Below are 16650 nucleotides of genomic sequence, written 5' to 3'. Positions count from 1 at the left end.
TGTTTTAAACCAGATGCAATAAGATTCAAACCTTCTAAAAAGTTCAGCTTTTGTCTCTTCAGTCAGTCAGTTCAGAATATTTTCCCAAAAGTCATCAATATAAGTTTTTGGCTTATGTAGTAGTCGAGCCTTTGTGTTCTTCTTGGTGAGCGGTGGTTCTCTCCTTAAACTCTCCTATCGATGCCATTTTTGCACAGTCTCTTTCTTATTGTTCAATCATGACCTCCGACCTTAACTGAGACAAGTGAGGAGTGCAGCTCTTTAGATGTTGTCCTGGTTTCTTCTGTGACCTCCTGGATGAGTCATCGATGTGTTGTTGGTAGGCTGCCCACTCCTGGGAAAGTTCACCACTGTTCTCTCCATTTGTGGATAATGTCTCTCATAGTGGTTCACTGGAGTCCCAGCCTAAAAAATAGCTTGTAATCCTTTACAGACTACTAGATGTTGATGACTCGCTTCCCTCGCTCACCTGGAGACCGCTGGGAGCACTGTGAGAATCATGTTCTTTGATTTCTCCAGTGCCTTCAACACCATTCTTCCCTCGGTTCTGAAGGACAAGCTGGAGAACTCTGGAGTGGACCATCACCTCACTACCTGGATTCTGGACTACCTCACCGACCGACCACAGTATGTGAGGACTCAGGGCTGTGTGTCGGACAGGGTCGTCTGCAGTACGGGGGCCCCACAGGGAACGGTTCTGGCTCCGTTCCTCTTCACCATCTACACTGCAGACTTCTCCCACAACTCCACCCAGTGCTTCCTGCAGAAGTTCTCTGATGACTCTGCAGTAGTCGGCCTCATCACTGATGGGGACGACAAGGAGTACAGAGGACTGACTCAAGACTTTGTGGACTGGTGCCAGCTGAACTACCTCCAGATCAACGCCAGTAAAACCAAGGAGCTGGTGGTAGACTTCCGCAGGCACAAACATCCTCCACTGCAACCACTGAACATCCAAGGTATGGACATCGAGGCTGTGGACAGCTACAGGTACCTTGGTGTTCATCTGAACAACAAACTGGACTGGACTCATAACTCAGACGCCCTCTACAGGAAAGGGCAGAGCAGACTGTACCTGCTGCGGAGACTCAGGTCGTTTGGAGTGGAGGGCCCACTCCTGAAGACCTTCTATGACTCTGTGGTGGCCTCAGCCATCTTTTATGGTGTGGTCTGCTGGGGGGGCAGCATCTCTGCTGGGGACAGGAAGAGACTGAACAGGCTGATCCGAAGGGCCAGCTCTGTTCTAGGATGCCCTCTGGACCCAGTGGAGGTGGTGAGTGACAGGAGAATGGCGGCTAAGCTGTCATCCCTGTTGGACAACATCTCCCACCCCATGCATGAGACTGTGACAGCACTGAGCAGCTCCTTCAGTGGGAGACTGCGGCACCCACGGTGTGGGACGGAGAGATTTCGCAGGTCTTTCCTCTCCACTGCTGTCAGACTCTACAATAAAGACTTTTGCAGCTGATCAAACACACAAACCCACACATGTGCAATAAGACTGCTATACGTGCAATTCTTCTTCTGACGAAGTTGTGTTTTTGTATTTTCCTACTCAGTTGTATATAGTATTTGTATTTCTATTTTATTCTATTGTATATATTATTCTATTTTTATTCTATTGTATATAGTATTTTATTTTATTTTATTTTATTGTATTTTATTGCATTCCAGTGTTTTCTAATTTCTGCTACATAACTTTGCACTTATGCTGTAACAAAACAAATTTCCCACCTGTGGGACTAATAAAGGCCATCTTATCTTATCTTATCTTATGACTTTGTTTCTCAGCTGTTTCTTTAGATCATGGCGTGATGTGTTGCTTTTTGAGATCTTTTACGCTACTTCAGGTTCTATTTAAGTAATTTCTTGACAAAGCAAGTCTGGCAGTAATCACATCTGGGTGTTGCTACTGACACTGAACTTATATTTCCAAACAACTTTCCAAAAAAATTAATTACAAAATTGATTAATAATTAACTACAGTTGATACATGATTTAGCAAGGTGGCAGTTGGTTTTTCACACAATGCCATGTAGGTTCGGATTGCTTCTTTTCCCTTAATAAATCAAGTCTAATATTAAAATTTGTTTGATGATCTGAAATATGTAAGCATGCCAAATATGCAAAAAGAAAAATATATGAATAGTATTTCACAGCGCTGCAAATACCAACAAGAAACCATCTTGCATTGAGAAGCATTAAATGTATAAATGGAGTATTACTCATTAAACACTAACCTGTGGAAATACAAAACAGTGTAGTACAACTAACACTCAGTTTTCTACATTTCCCTTACACTATTTTAAAATATGACCTTTAATGGGAAAAAAGCACAACAATTTTAAAAACTGGCCAGTGTGTGGAAAAAAAAGTTTTAGCCTGAAGGGACGGGGGCAATAATGCTCATCTCAGCAATTTTTTACTAGTACACACAAAGTAAATGATTGTATTTACAGTCAAATTAATTTCTTCAAGGCTGAATCATTAAATCAATGAGTGGGCGGTGTGACTAGTAACTTTGATTGCAGTAAATTGTATTTCAAGATCTAAAGATCTAAAAGCCAACCAGAGACCACAGGTTGATTTACTGTACTTCAACAGTTTTCTTGAAAACAATTTTTTTTTTTTCCCAAAAAAAGTTTTTGAAAAAAAGGTTTTGGGCAGCTTGAAGTTACATCTTTGTGTATATTATAAGAAAGAGATTGGATGCACATATATGCAGAGGGGGTTTAGTTTGCTGACCTCCGATTGAACCTGCAGCGTCGGCAGAAGTTGAACTGAACTTCTTTTTTTGACCGACTCTTCTCCTGAGCTCTCTCAGCCCTAAATTATTACTTTGCTTTCCCACCTCTCCCTCGTTTCCTCCCTCCATCCCTCCTCATCCCGTAACCTCTTTCTTTTTTCCTCTCCTTGTCCGTCTCGTGTTCTGGCTTTTGCGCTCTTTCTCAGGGGTGTTGTTATGGTCAGCGTGAACTGCAGGTGAACCTATGACTGCAGCGTGAGTGTGTGTGTGTGTGTGTGTGTGTGTGTGTGTGTGTGTGTGTGTGTGCGCAGTGTGGGTGGGCTGTCTTCACTCTTCTTTCTCTTTCATTTTCTTTGACTTACACATCTTCCTCCGTCTCCTCCTCGTTACCCTTCTCTGACCTCCCTCGTCGTCCTCCTTCTTCCATTTTAACTCCTTCACAGTTTTTGCTCCTTATCAGTTCCTCTGTCGTGCACATCAGTCCTTCTGTGTTTTTTGGCTGCGTTCGCGCTGCAGCTGAAAACGTCCCACGTGTGATGGCTTTCTCTCGAAGAATGGGTGGTTTCTAATCTGAAAAGCTGCACTGAAAATCTAAATAAAGCCTCCACAGAAGAAAGTAGTTACAGAAAGTGAATCCATCCATCACAGTCAAAGACTATTTCTGTGAAGTCTGCTAAAAAAATATCTTCTTACCCGTGCAACCTACACAGAATCTAAATGTACTGGAGTTTGAAGGGTCAAGAAAATCAATATGCTTCTTAATGCTCTTCTGCTTTACTTCTTTTTTTGAGATTACTAATCTGAAATAATATTGATTTAAGCTAAAACTGATTGAGAGCCATTATTTAGACATGGAAAAGTCTCTGTAGAATTGCTCTTCTGTTATAACGAACACGTTAAATTATGGATTCAAGTGTTGCTGAGATAAAAGTGGTCTTATGGTGTGTTTTAGCCTTATTCACTCAACTGCAATCTCAGCATAACAAGTAAAGCATGAATATGCAAAAAGTTAATATTCGATCCCCAAGCCACAAAGCTTAGATTCCTTCATTTATATTCTTTTTTCAGTCATATACCGTAATATAATTACTTTAAACATAATTACAGCCAGCAGGGTCCCTAAAAATCAGTATTTTCCATTTTTGCTTATCAAATACAAAGACTTTTGCAGACTCTTTTAAGAGCAGTGATGCTATCTTCCAGATAACCTGTCATGCACAACTCCATAGCAGGTGTGCATGATGACGTATCCCAGTAAGAACTTTGTACCCCTAAAAACCTGGGGTAAAACCTGAAGGTACTGCTTGCTATCTGAAACACAAAATAACACCACTATACATGTAACATTGGTTCCTGATAAAAATCTGTTGCTCTCATATATTTGCTGCACTATTTGGACAAGAGGTACTGGGCAACGTGCATGTTACACCTACAGGAGCTGCTCAGATATGGAAACCAGTACCGTTAAGCTCCTGGTGCAGTTTGTATGCTGATGCTAATACTAGAGGAAGCTTGGAGCTCTGCAATCACTCAGTCAGCAGAGCACTGACAACTTTTACACATTCACATCTGCAGCTTTACCTGGTCTGACACTTTAAAGATGAGCTGCTGTGGTCCCTAAACATTTCCACTTGCAATACCACCAGAGGCCTGGTAATGAACTAATCATTTGATTCAGGTGTGTTCACCCAGGGTGAGCTCTAAAACCTGCAGGACACCAGCTCTCGAAGACAGCAGTTGGACACCCCTGTATTAAGTGATGACTCAGGCTCAGGTGTTAGAGCATATCGGTGAATCGAGCCCTGGGTTCTCTAGTCTGTATCCTGAAATACCCTGGGGCACAATACTGAACCCTGAGTTGCTCACGATTAATTCATTGGCGTTTGAGTGTGCATGCGAATGTTAGACTTGCTAAAATGTGCTGTATGAATGTGTTCGTGATTGGGTCTATGAGACTTCCATTAGGTAGCAGTTTTGGTGGGTTGCTGAGAACGTTAGAAATTCTTAAGGTCGAATTTTTTGTGGATGTCACTCCTGAGTTCCAACATTCAGTTCCGAGCTATCTGGAATGCAAAATTTGAGAGCCCAAAAGAGAAGAAAGCTGATATGTAAGTACCAGTCCATTTACCAGTTACCACACATGAATTTAAAGAGCTCTTAAGGACAATTCATACTTTCACTAATGGTTTTAAACACAGACTGGATGGCTAGGTGTTTGATTTTATACACCTGAACTTGAAAATTAAGCTTTGTCTAAATATTTTATTCTTTTATAGTGTAGCTACTATATGTCCAGCATCACTGTTGGTAATGATTTAGGCTCCTCCCACTGGTTGAGCAACCCTCCTCTATTGCTACTCAAGATATCAACCGTATAGCAACAGTTATGTGTGCACCAGCAATAAGAACTATCCTCCATGCCATCATCCATCGGCTTATCAAGCCTGGTGTTTTGAGACTATGATCTTCAGTGAAAATAAAGATGCTGGATGCTCATATGGGTGGTGTTTTATGAGTCACAGGGTAGACCCACCACAAAACATAAACTTAGTGATTTTAATATCATAATTCACAAAATGAATGCCATGTTGTATTAAATACGACATGGACCGAGCAGTCAAGAAATGAACTACTCAGGAAAGTCTTGGTATAGTATGAATGGCCATGGGGGAGACCTTCTTTTCACCAGGAAAACCTATGAAAATTCAGCTAAAATTCAAAAATTTATGCCCACTTTTATATTTTCCAAAACCGTCCAGTGGGCCGGATTGGAGTCTTTGCCAAGAAAAAGCCGATGGCTGGTATCCCGTCATCCTCCTAACGTTGACTTATTCATACAACCAGAGCTGCTGCCCACTGCTGATCACAATAAAGAATGCATTTATTTGCTTTTTCATCGACTTTTCTGTGGAGGCTTGTTTCTGCCACTGAAAGAAAAAAAAAATTGCAATCTATAGCTCAAAATATATCTCAAATATATCTATATATCTCAAAATTTCAACTGACTCAAACATCTGAGAAAAGAACTTAAAATTGAAAAAGTAATTTGCAATTTTGAATTATTAAGTTGAACTTTTCAGATAATAAACCGATATTTTTACTTATTGGTGGCAAAGTAAATAAACAAATAAAAAGCAAATAAACAAAATCGTTAGAGAAAAAAGTGCCACAAGTGCAAACATGTTTAATATTAAACAGTGATAAAAAATAATAATAAATTAAATGAAAGACTGAGATTGTGTCAGAATAAGTAACAACAGAAGCGCATGATTTGAAATATAGTGCACATAAGTATGAAGCCAATGCTGGGGCCTAATCACTAAATTAAAGTTGCTTGCAAGTTAATTCAGTTGATTCAGTTCTTTTCAGTTTTATTTACATAGCACCAAATCACAACAGCAGTTTTGCCTCAAGGCACTTAAAACAACAGAAGAACAATCTCTAGCTTCTTGGTACTTCTTGGCGTATTAATATTTCTGCTTGTATTTGCATGTTTTCCTTACGATAAAGCCTTTTTTTTGTTCTTAAACAAATATGAAATCTCTATGAACCATGAATGAACTATGACCATTAGCTGACGCCAAAGTGTGCTTTATGTCCGAGTCAGTTAATAACCAAAAAATCTGAAGCAAAAGGTAAAAAGATAAACAGATGCATGATAAAAACCATGGAAACCGTCATTTTTATTTTACTACACATTAAAATGTAAGAAAATTTAAGTGTAGAATTATCTTCACTTACTCCAACACAAGTATCCCCCCCTTTTTTGTCCTTTTTATTATCCTACACCCAGTCCTTCTCATCCACCTCTCCATCGTCCGCCCTTCCCTGCGACCTCCCGACTTGCTCTCTCTCCTCGCCCTGTTGCATCATCTCGCCGCTATGTTAATTAGACTCGCTGATGAAATAAACGTGATTTCTCCAAAGCAATCTTCTGTTTACAGCCTAAGCACAGGGGAGCACTCGCAGACTATCTCCTGTGTTTTTAGGGCAGCTTTGAACATGCAGGGGTCAAAGTGCACTCCGTTCACCAGACGTGATGGAAAATGACTGGAGGGGAGGCTCGCAAACAGAATTCCAGTTGTTTCATTATCGCCTAAAACACACACACACACACACACACACACACACACACACACACACACACACACACACACACACACACACACACACACACACACGTAGGGGCAAGAAGGCCTATAACATCAAGCACTTGCAGCTAGTAAAACTGTAGTAGCCCCATCTGTACCTGTGAGTCTATCCTTCTCACTGCCAAAGTTCAGAGCAGTGATATCAGCTTACAAACTCTCTCTCACACATGCAGACATATGATATCAGCTTGCAAACACTCACATGTGTACAGATGTGCGTTAACAGCTTGCACTGACACCTCCGAGGCCGTCCAGAGTGCAAATCCCGGCCTCGATGAAGCTGTCTGTCAGTGAGTGCTGATGTTCACCGTTTGGCTTGAGCTCAGATGATTTCTGGATGAAATTATGGAGAATTTTTTTTTGTAGCTGTAGTCAAGGCGAGCTGCACTATGTGGAAGATAAAAGTTCTGGAAGTCAGCAGATAAGGGGGATGAACACTGTAATGGTTTAACATCAGACTGACATAATAAACCTTATAACTGTCACATTTCTGGGCTGACCACATGTTACATGCATGTCTGTGCGTGGCCTTTGTGCTCGGGTTTTAGTGCCTTGCTGTGACTGCCAGTCTCAGTGTGTCTTCCCTTTTGTTTGTTTTCTGTTGTCCGTGTACCACCAGCACACGGCTGTAAACTCATTTTACATGCCATGCTCCTCTCATTAGTCCTCGTGTTAACTACCGGTGAGGAATGCAGTTGAACAGCTCAGTGGAAAAAGCAATATAATTTAACAAGATGCTAATCACCAAATTGTTGAGGAGTTTAGTCACCGTGTAGCTGCACATGGTGACGTCTTTGGGAGCTCAGGTAAAGAGAGTGTGGGCTCGCTATTTACTTCATCCTCTGGTTTGTCTCAGGCTTCCGGCTTTAACAGTTGGGTGGATGTGGTGAGTAGACAATGTTTTTTAAATGGAAAAAGAAATTACAGATTTTTTTCTATCAGGACAGTGCACTGACTGGTCGCTGAATTAGGTACACCTGCTCAACTGCTGGTTATTAAAAAGGTGAAGAAGGGTGATTCAATTACTTTAATTGGAGCATGGTTGCTGGTGCCAGATGGGCTGGTGTGACTATTTGATCTGCTGGGATTTTCCCGCATAACCATCTCTAGGGTTTACAGAGAATGGTCTGAAAAAGAGAAAATATCCAGTGATCAGATTGCTTATAGAAAAGGCAGCACAAACTCAAAGTGTCATTTGTTACAACCAAGGTATGCAGAAGAGCATCTCTGAATATGCAAGAAGTGGGGCTACAACAGCAGGAGACCACAACAGGTGTGTGGAAAAGACCAAGACCCGACACACTGTTTATTTGTCAGTTTTATTTGGTGACAACACTGTTTGCTGTTCTTCAGGTTCGGCACCATGTTCCTCAGCTTTTCGGCTTCACTATATATAAGGGAGAATCCTCATTAGTTAATTCAGTGGACTTGTCCCTCCAACCTCCCTGGCACTGTCCCTTGAGCTCACTGCACCACCCCTCCCCTGCAGCTGAGCCAGGGACCATACCTCTGCCACAAGGTGCCACTACTGTCAGCTAAGAACAGAAAACTGAGGCCACAATTTGCATAGGCTCACCAAATCTGGTCAACAGAAGATTGGAAAAGCGCTCCTGGTGTGATGAGTCTCAATTTCTGCTGCAACAGTGCTAGAGTCAGAATTTTGTGTAACCAAGAGGTCCCTTTAATACAGTTCGGAGCCGCGGACCTGTTTTATATACTCGCGGAATAGTTTTCTATACGAGATCACTGCAAAAAGCAGCCTTACCTAATGTCCACCCTACTGTTACTCATTTTATATTAAGATTTAAAAATCTAGTTGGTATTGGTATTTGCAAGTAACCTTCAGTAATAGTAATAAATCACACAGCAATAGTTCATTCATGTAGTTGTAAAAAGCATGACAATATATTAAGTAATCCAAAGTATTCTGTTACGTTACTCTCATTGAGTAACGTAACGGAATACGTTACAAAATACATTTTGGGGCATGTATTCTGTAATCTGTAGTGGAATACATTTTAAAAGTAACCTTCCCAACACTGTTTATTGCCTCACTTCTTTTATATTTGTTTTATTGTTGATTTCTATGGTCAAGGCCACTTTTAAAAATATCACCTATTTTGAGGATCTGAGCATATTGGATGTCGCCACTGTGGCCTTTTGAAACCAGATGTTGCGAGCTTGACTTTGACACTGAGGAACAGCGCTGAAACAACAGTAGCTTGTCACTTACAATATGAGCATATTCTGAATTTTCTTTCTTCTGGCTACTACCATAATTTACAGAATGAACGTCATGTCGTTTACAATAAGACACGAAGCTGAGTCATGACATCGTCAAGCTCATTATTGAAGCGTTTACTGGATCAGTCATCAAGAGGCCGAGGAGTCATTTTCTCATAGACTCTCATACATATAAACAATCTGTCTGTTTTGCAACATTTAAAGTGCTTCCTCACTGGCTTCAGACATGTTACATCTTTTACATGCAGCTGATTGTCAATAGTGATATTTTCACTATTCCACATTAACATTTTTAATAAATTCATGCTTTGTCCGTGAGTTCTTGGACATGGTTTATCTAAGGAATGCTGATTAGTTTTTAACCTTTAAACTGAGCCTTACACACTGTTCTTAACCTTTACATGTGCTTTTAACCTTTCACCAAATGAAACCAGTCTGAATGTGCTTTAACTCAGAGATCACTGCAAATATGTTTTCAGTAAGACACTGAAACATCTGCAGTGGTACCTTTATTTTAACAAGTGCTCAGAAGGGCATGTGCTTATCCTTTTCCTCAGTTAATCTTCTGTTTTCACGTCTGAAGCTGAATGTGTCTCCAACCAGGAATTTGTCGCTTGTGCCGGCACGATGAAGATCCAGATCCAGAGGTGCAGGTATCCTCTGCTTATTTGCTTAAATGGGTTTGTGAATTCCTTTTGTGACAAGCACCTGTTCAGGATTCATTTCAGAGATGATTCATAACTAAAACACAGTGTTGATTCATTTCTATTATTTCCCTCAGGAAACAAATAATGAATTACTTTTTTAAAGGGAATTTTAAGGTTTAGATTTAATTCTTGTGATTAGAACAACCTTGAGGCGAATGTGGGTGTTTCACATTCATAGTATATTGTATTATTTATATTATTGGTACTTTACCTGTTTGTTACCATTCTTACTGTGATGGAGCAACTGGGAACCAAGGTTATTATCGTTAACGAAAACTAACGAAATAACGAAAACTAGAAGTGAAAAAAAAAATTTGTTAACGGAAATAAAAATGAAAACAAGACTTTGCAAAAAAAGGAAAACTAACTAAAACTGTAATGATCGTTCACAAAACTAACTAAAATTAACTGAATTTATAGCGAAAAGGTGTTTAGTTTTCATTGATGTGCGTGTGTCATACGTTAGTCTAGGGTGAGAAAGAAGTTTAGTTTCCAGGTTTTTTTCTTGCTGTGTCTCATTATGCCAGCAGGTGGCAGTACGTTAGTCGAGTCGTCCTTGTTGCTGCTCCGTCCCACGCAGAATCACCTCAGCAAAAGTCGGGAGAAATCGCCAGAGTCCAATTTCGGGTTACTTTGAATATGACTGTGTTTTGGATAAAGCAAGTGTCTTGTAGTGGAAAGAGACAAATTATGCGGGACATTTCTAAAGGGAAAAAAATCCCACAAACCTTAAAGTGCACTTGAAAAGCTCACACAAGAAGGCTAACCTAGCTTACCTTGAGAAGGTAAGGGAGCACGCCCAACCCTCATCCCCAGAAACAGAAACTAACAATATGCTACAGGTAAAATACAACACCAAATAGACTCTTAATCAGACTATGTTATACAGCATACCATTAGCATATTTGTCACAGTTTACATTATTTTTATGTCAGTGTGTAATGTTAACTAATGATTGACACAATGTATGTCTCTCTCATGAATAGATTTCCAAGCTATGATCATTTGATGGCATTTTGGTTTTTGATTGAGCCTTGCATCTATAAAATGATCCGGGTTTCAAGAGCCAAGTCAGCTGCCAATAGGAACGAAGAAGTGTTGACACCTGCACGCACATCAATGGTAGGTTATGGGTTTGTTGGTAGTTAGAACTAGAGGTGTAATGTTAATGTATTTATGTACAATAACATTACATTATGTACAATAGCATACATACACAGGTGTATATATGCTAAAGGACTCGATATCCTTTACATACATACACCTGTGTACTACAGCACCTCATTGTTTACCCCATGGTACAGTATGGTATGCATAACCATTACAAAACATTTAGCCAAGAAAAGCATAATTTTACTAGTTCATAGCTTAAGGAGTAACATTTTCCCTTTTGTTTTCACCTTCCAGAGGCAGCTGCTACAGCCAATTGACGAGTTCTTTCTTTTCCTGGTTTTCCTGTCAGTTGGTTTGAAGGAGAGGGACCTGGCACACCGATTTAACATACACCAGTCCACAGTGAGCCGCATTATTGCAACATGGACAAATTTTCTTGCCACTGCACTGGGGTCTCAATGCATCTGGCTTACACGTGAAGAAGTGCAAGCTTACCTCCCTGAGGAATTCAAAGATTTCTCAGACACCCAGATGATCCTTGACTGTACAGAGCTGAGGTGTCAGACACCATCCTCACCACTTCTCCAAAGTGAAATGTACTCTTCGTACAAATCCCACCGTATGATGAAAGCCCTGGTTGGCATAGCTCCACATGGTCCAGTGACATTCATCTCTAATCTGTACGCAGGTTCGGTTAGTGACAAGGAACTATTCAAACAATCAGGCATTGCTGAGAAGTTGACTGAAGACATGGCAGTGATGGTAGATAAGGGCTTCCTAATCACCGATTGTTGTAAATGCAAAGTGTACTGCCCACCTTTTCTATCTAAGCAGAAGCAGATGCCAGCATACCAGGTTAAGGAGACGCAGGCCATAGCCAGACTCAGGGTACATGTGGAGCGAGTCATTAGGAGGATAAAACAAAACAAACTTTTTGATAGCATTATTACCATGTCACAAGTTTACAATATCAACCAACTGTTTGCAGTAGCATGCTTGCTGTCAAATTACCAGAACACAGCATTAGTTAAAAAATGGGTTAAGTGAGACAAGATGGACTTTTCCCAAGACACCAGTGCCAGTACAACTTATGGAAAATGACCTGCAGCTGAGGCCACTACAGTTGCATTTCTTCCTTGACAAAACTTGATTACAGAACTGGTACTTGAGTGCTGATAGTTGAGTTCCAGTTATTGATAATTCTAATTCATTGCAAATGTTGAATGTTAATAATACTGTTTAATTATAATACTATATTACTATTCATATTCAACAAAATTGTTTATCAAAATTATAAAGTAAATCACTAAATCGTTTTAAAATCATAAGTGACATTGTGCTTTTGTAACATCCAAAATACCATTTGTCATTTTCTTCCCTCAGTTGTGTTATTGTCTAAATGTATGTCAGTATGCTAGGCATGGAGTGTTAAATACTTACCATGTAAATAAGTTCTACAGAAATTCAATCTTTAAATGTGTGTTTTTAAAAAATGAAATTGATGCCATTGCTTAAATAATAGTTTATTGATTTCACATAAAAGTAACATGTAACAACAAAAAAAATCATGAAATACTTTGCAAATAAAACATCAGTTATTTTGTTCCAGCCAGCCTGAAGGATCTGTTTTCCTTTTTGCTATGTTTTCACTGTTCATTTTTCCAAACACAGGTATCTTGGCATATATATGTAAAAAAAGAAGTAGTCAGCCTTTTCTCTGATTGCATTGTGCACATCTGTATCCATGTATATTCTTTGCACTAGGTAGTCCTCTTGTGCCCACACAACAAAGTCACACCACTGCATCCCACTGATGAGCAGTTGTCCTTGCACTTGCCAGTAATATGCGTGGCTCTTTTTTACTTTAGGGGTACCACATTCCATTTGCACATATTTGCAGTCAATAAAGTTTTGTACACTGGGACATTTGAATTCGACAAGGCCAAACTGGGGGTATTCATTGGGGTCAAAAACAACACCATCAGGAGATGCAGCAAGCCAGGGGGCAATGGGGTGAATGACCAGACCACAGGGTGAGTAGTTAACATTCATTAGCCTACTATACTCTGCTGCTATTGCAGGCTCCATCTCAGTTCCTCTCCTCATGTCTGCTGTCTGCCTTGTTCCCTTCAATATACGCTCTGCTAGTGACTCTGCCGAGCTCTGGCCTCTGACGTGACACACCTCCCGAAACTTAGAGGCAGTCACTCTGGGCCTGCGGAGCTGATGCCACTCAGACGAAGAGCTTTGCTCACGTGTAGCTTCCTCTATTTTGTGAGCCATTTCCAGAGTTACAGACAAGCTTTTCAGATGCAGAAGCTCTTCTTCTGAGCACACAAACACACAATCTGATGGCAAGATCTCATACCCCTCCAGAGGCAAGTGCGGTGTTGGTGGTGCATCACGGTGTAGTGTGATGTACCGGGTTGTTAAAACCGGCTGCTGATATGACAGAACACTGCCCTCCTGCACCAGCCCAAAAGCACTTTCCACAAGGGGCTTGTCAGGTCTCATGTTCATTGTGGTCACAAGTGGTCTGTCCTCAATATTAAATTTTGCATATGCCTCCGTTATTCTGAACAAGCAGGGATCTGGCAACGGACCCACCATGCCTCTGTAGAAGCCACTCCTAAAGAAAACATCAATGACAATAATGCAAGGAAGAAGGTTATTATACTGAACAACAACTAAACTAAAAACTAAAAGGTGTAAAACAGTGGTGCATAAGTTAGAGACTGGGATGTATATGTGCATGACTGAGTTAGCCGTCTTCAGAAAGTGTAATGTTGTATGTAAATTAATACCTATTCTGACACATGTATGTATGAACAAATAGCAACATGCATTTGTAACACAGGAAACCAAATTTTAAAATCTAATTACCGTACTCCAGTCTGGGCCATCCTATTTGGTACCGGCTTAGTGAAGATCATGGAGTTGATGGGTCCTGGCTTCACACCCTAACAGAAGACACATTTACTATGGATGGTGTTGCTGTTCATATGTAAACATGGACTAATTCAAAAACTTTAACCTCATTTAAATTACCACTGTCCGTGGCTTGTGCCATTGCTGTTCAGATTCCGTGCAGCTATGCACAGGGGGGACAACCGGCACTCTGAGTTGTGAGTAGTGTGCTGTTTGGAAGAGCAGTGCCACAGTGTGATTGCACATAACAGCGCCTGCCACACAGGAGCACTGGCTATGTGTCAGTACCACCGGCGATGAATCCAGAAGCTTAATCTAAGAAGAAAGAACGAAAATTAAAAATGTAACATCATCTTCATGGAAGAGCCGAACAGGAACATAGTTCAGTGTTATGGTTACTGACCCCTACAGGCTTACCCTCCTAAATGCTTAGTGTTTCCTTCTCTCCCTATTAAAACAACTTAACCATCCTTGATAACTGTAATAACTTAGATTGTGTATATTTGCGGTATTAACTTGGTGTCAAATGTTTCTGATCACCCAAACACACGCTGATTTAACTATCTGACTAGTCAAATTAGGAGTGATAAAGCAGGGAGACAAGGAAAACATTCAAGTTGATGGGCCTTTAGACTTTACACTTAGCAAGAGTAGCATTAGGTAGTTAACTACCTCCTTAGTTAGCCAACTACCTAACGCTATTATAACAGTGTCTAACAACAAAAGTGACATTAGTTAAGAAAACCTCAACTATAGTTTCGGACGACATAAAACACCGTTTAAGAAAACATGTAATGTAGAGAATTGACATCAAATGAAGGACATAGCGGAGTAACGTAGTGTTTGCATTTGACGTTAGCTAACGTTTCTTTGTCGGTTAATTTAGGTTTTCTTACCTTGGTAGTTGTGTATATATGATGCAGCATATAACTTAAATCCTTTATCTAATTTGCTGGCTGGGGTAATCTGCAAATCCGATGAACATCAGTGATGTTCAATTTTGGGAGCTCTTGTAGGCAGCGAGTGTACAACGTCGCCATGGTTTAACCATACCGGAAGCACTGGGGCAGGACTACATAGAACGCGGAAGTGATTGTGCAAGTAGTCCATTGGAAGAAACATCACAAGCGGGAGGAAGCGTTGGTGAATATGTTTATTGAGACTGGGATATCTACACAACTGTGTGATTCAATTGCCTTCAAAAAGTTTAGCAATTCACTTGAACCAAAATTACGAACACCCGGTGCTGTAAGAGTTAATAGTCTCATTGGGGCCAAGATATACCTTTTATAGTTGCCTGGTATCAATGGTTGTTCATCTGCCCGAATTTTTTTTTTTTTTAAAGAACCCATAGGTGGGAATGTGAGTTGTCTGTCTCTGCATGTTAGCCCTGCGACAGACAGGCGACCTGTCCAGGGTGCAGGGTATGGTAGCTGGAATAGCAACATACCCAAGGATAAGCAGAAGAGCATGACTGATATGATGAAACTGGGATTTTTGCAAAAACGACTAAAACTATAACTGAAACTAATCAAAACTAAACTGAAACTAAGGATTTTCAAAAAATAAAAACTAAACTAAACTAGCAAACAAATGGTAAAAACTAATTAAAACTGATATAAAATTGAAAATCTGAAGTCAAAACTAAATAAAAATAAAAACTAATGAAAATTGCAAAACTATTAAAACCCTGCTGGGAACACATAATTTCCTCTGCCATTTTTTGTGGTAATTTTGCATTTTAACTCAAATAACTTTTCTTTATCTTTTCTTTAATATCTTTTTTTTAATTTTTTTTATCTCATCCACCTCAATAAGATAAAAATTCAGTTTGAGGCATAGATGAGATTGACTGGTGCCCCAACCCTGACTGAGCTGGAGTTGAGAGATTTCTCCCAGGCCTCACCTCCTTATGCCGGACATCTTAAATCTGTGATTACTGTTGGTGCCTTCTGGACCAGGATTATTACTGAAATTATGACTTGTTGTGTGAAACAGACATCCCACAAGGTGTTTTTACAGTTTTGGTGAGTCTCTTTAACTAATTGGAGATAAAGTATTGGAATTTCAGGAGCAGGACCACGCCTCCAAACACGCTCCTTCCGGTTCTTATCTATATATGTTCCCTCAGTTCTACAAGCTGTTCATTCTCGTTTACGTGCCCCACCCTGCCTCCCCTTTTCAATTCTTTAACTTCTTCACTTCTATTTAGTACATGGGGATCTGCCAGGCCCGGGAGCCATCGCCAGTCCCCTTTGAGGCCTTCCCCAAACCGCAGCTCAATTCACGTCCAAGCCGTTCACCTTTACCTACTAAAACGCTGTCAAACCTAAAATGAGGACGTGGGCCCAGCTAGTGAAATAGCAGATATGTGTATCTATCCTGTGCAGGAGCTCTCTCCAAATATGGTGACACCTTGGCTCAAAAACAAAAGGGTGCACATCATTTTTTTTATATTGTCTGTGAATTCTAATCATTTTACATGTTTAATTTTGCATTATTGTGAAATTTAAATATAAACCATTCAGAAATGATCAGTAGTTGCCTTTTGCAATGTCACTTTTTTTATTAGTGTGGGCATAAATACCGAACTTTACCGGAGATCTTGAATTTTGTTCATGTTTTAATTGCCCAATGGTTCGACATTTTTTCATCTATCTGTGCCAAGTTATTGATCCTGGTTCATTATTTAATCCTTTTTTGCATATTCGTGTTTAGACACTGCCACGGGTCTAATTTTTTAAAAAAATCACCTGAAACA

General features: G+C 40.2%; 2 protein-coding genes across 4 annotated transcripts; one reads left to right on the top strand and one right to left on the bottom strand.

Annotated features, from left to right (window-relative positions):
* Window positions 1-9751: 9751 nt before the first annotated feature.
* LOC106096764 (uncharacterized) lies at window positions 9752-12304 on the top strand. 3 transcript variants are annotated; one of them, XM_025904509.1, is made up of 3 exons: window positions 9752-9794; window positions 10835-10970; window positions 11256-12304. In XM_025904509.1, exons 1-3 carry the CDS (start codon window positions 9769-9771, stop codon window positions 12006-12008), a joined length of 915 nt encoding a protein of 304 aa, XP_025760294.1. In that variant the 5' UTR covers window positions 9752-9768; the 3' UTR covers window positions 12009-12304. The 3 variants fall into 3 exon arrangements, with proteins under 3 accessions (XP_025760294.1, XP_025760297.1, XP_019210145.1); XM_025904512.1 differs by having other exon boundaries at window positions 9754-9788; XM_019354600.2 differs by lacking the exon at window positions 9752-9794 and having other exon boundaries at window positions 10194-10970.
* On the bottom strand, window positions 11421-15218 carry LOC109199302 (uncharacterized). Its single transcript, XM_019354599.2, has 4 exons — window positions 14786-15218; window positions 14010-14204; window positions 13845-13921; window positions 11421-13590 (listed from the first exon to the last, which is right to left on the bottom strand). Exons 1-4 carry the CDS (start codon window positions 14813-14815, stop codon window positions 12615-12617), a joined length of 1278 nt encoding a protein of 425 aa, XP_019210144.1. The 5' UTR covers window positions 14816-15218; the 3' UTR covers window positions 11421-12614.
* Window positions 15219-16650: the final 1432 nt, after the last annotated feature.

The sequence above is a fragment of the Oreochromis niloticus genome, linkage group LG3, assembly GCF_001858045.2.
Source record: "Oreochromis niloticus isolate F11D_XX linkage group LG3, O_niloticus_UMD_NMBU, whole genome shotgun sequence".
In the NCBI taxonomy this organism is placed as follows: Eukaryota; Metazoa; Chordata; class Actinopteri; order Cichliformes; family Cichlidae; genus Oreochromis; species Oreochromis niloticus.
Note: the sequence above shows the minus strand (reverse complement) of the source record. Positions and strands in the feature narration are given on the sequence as shown.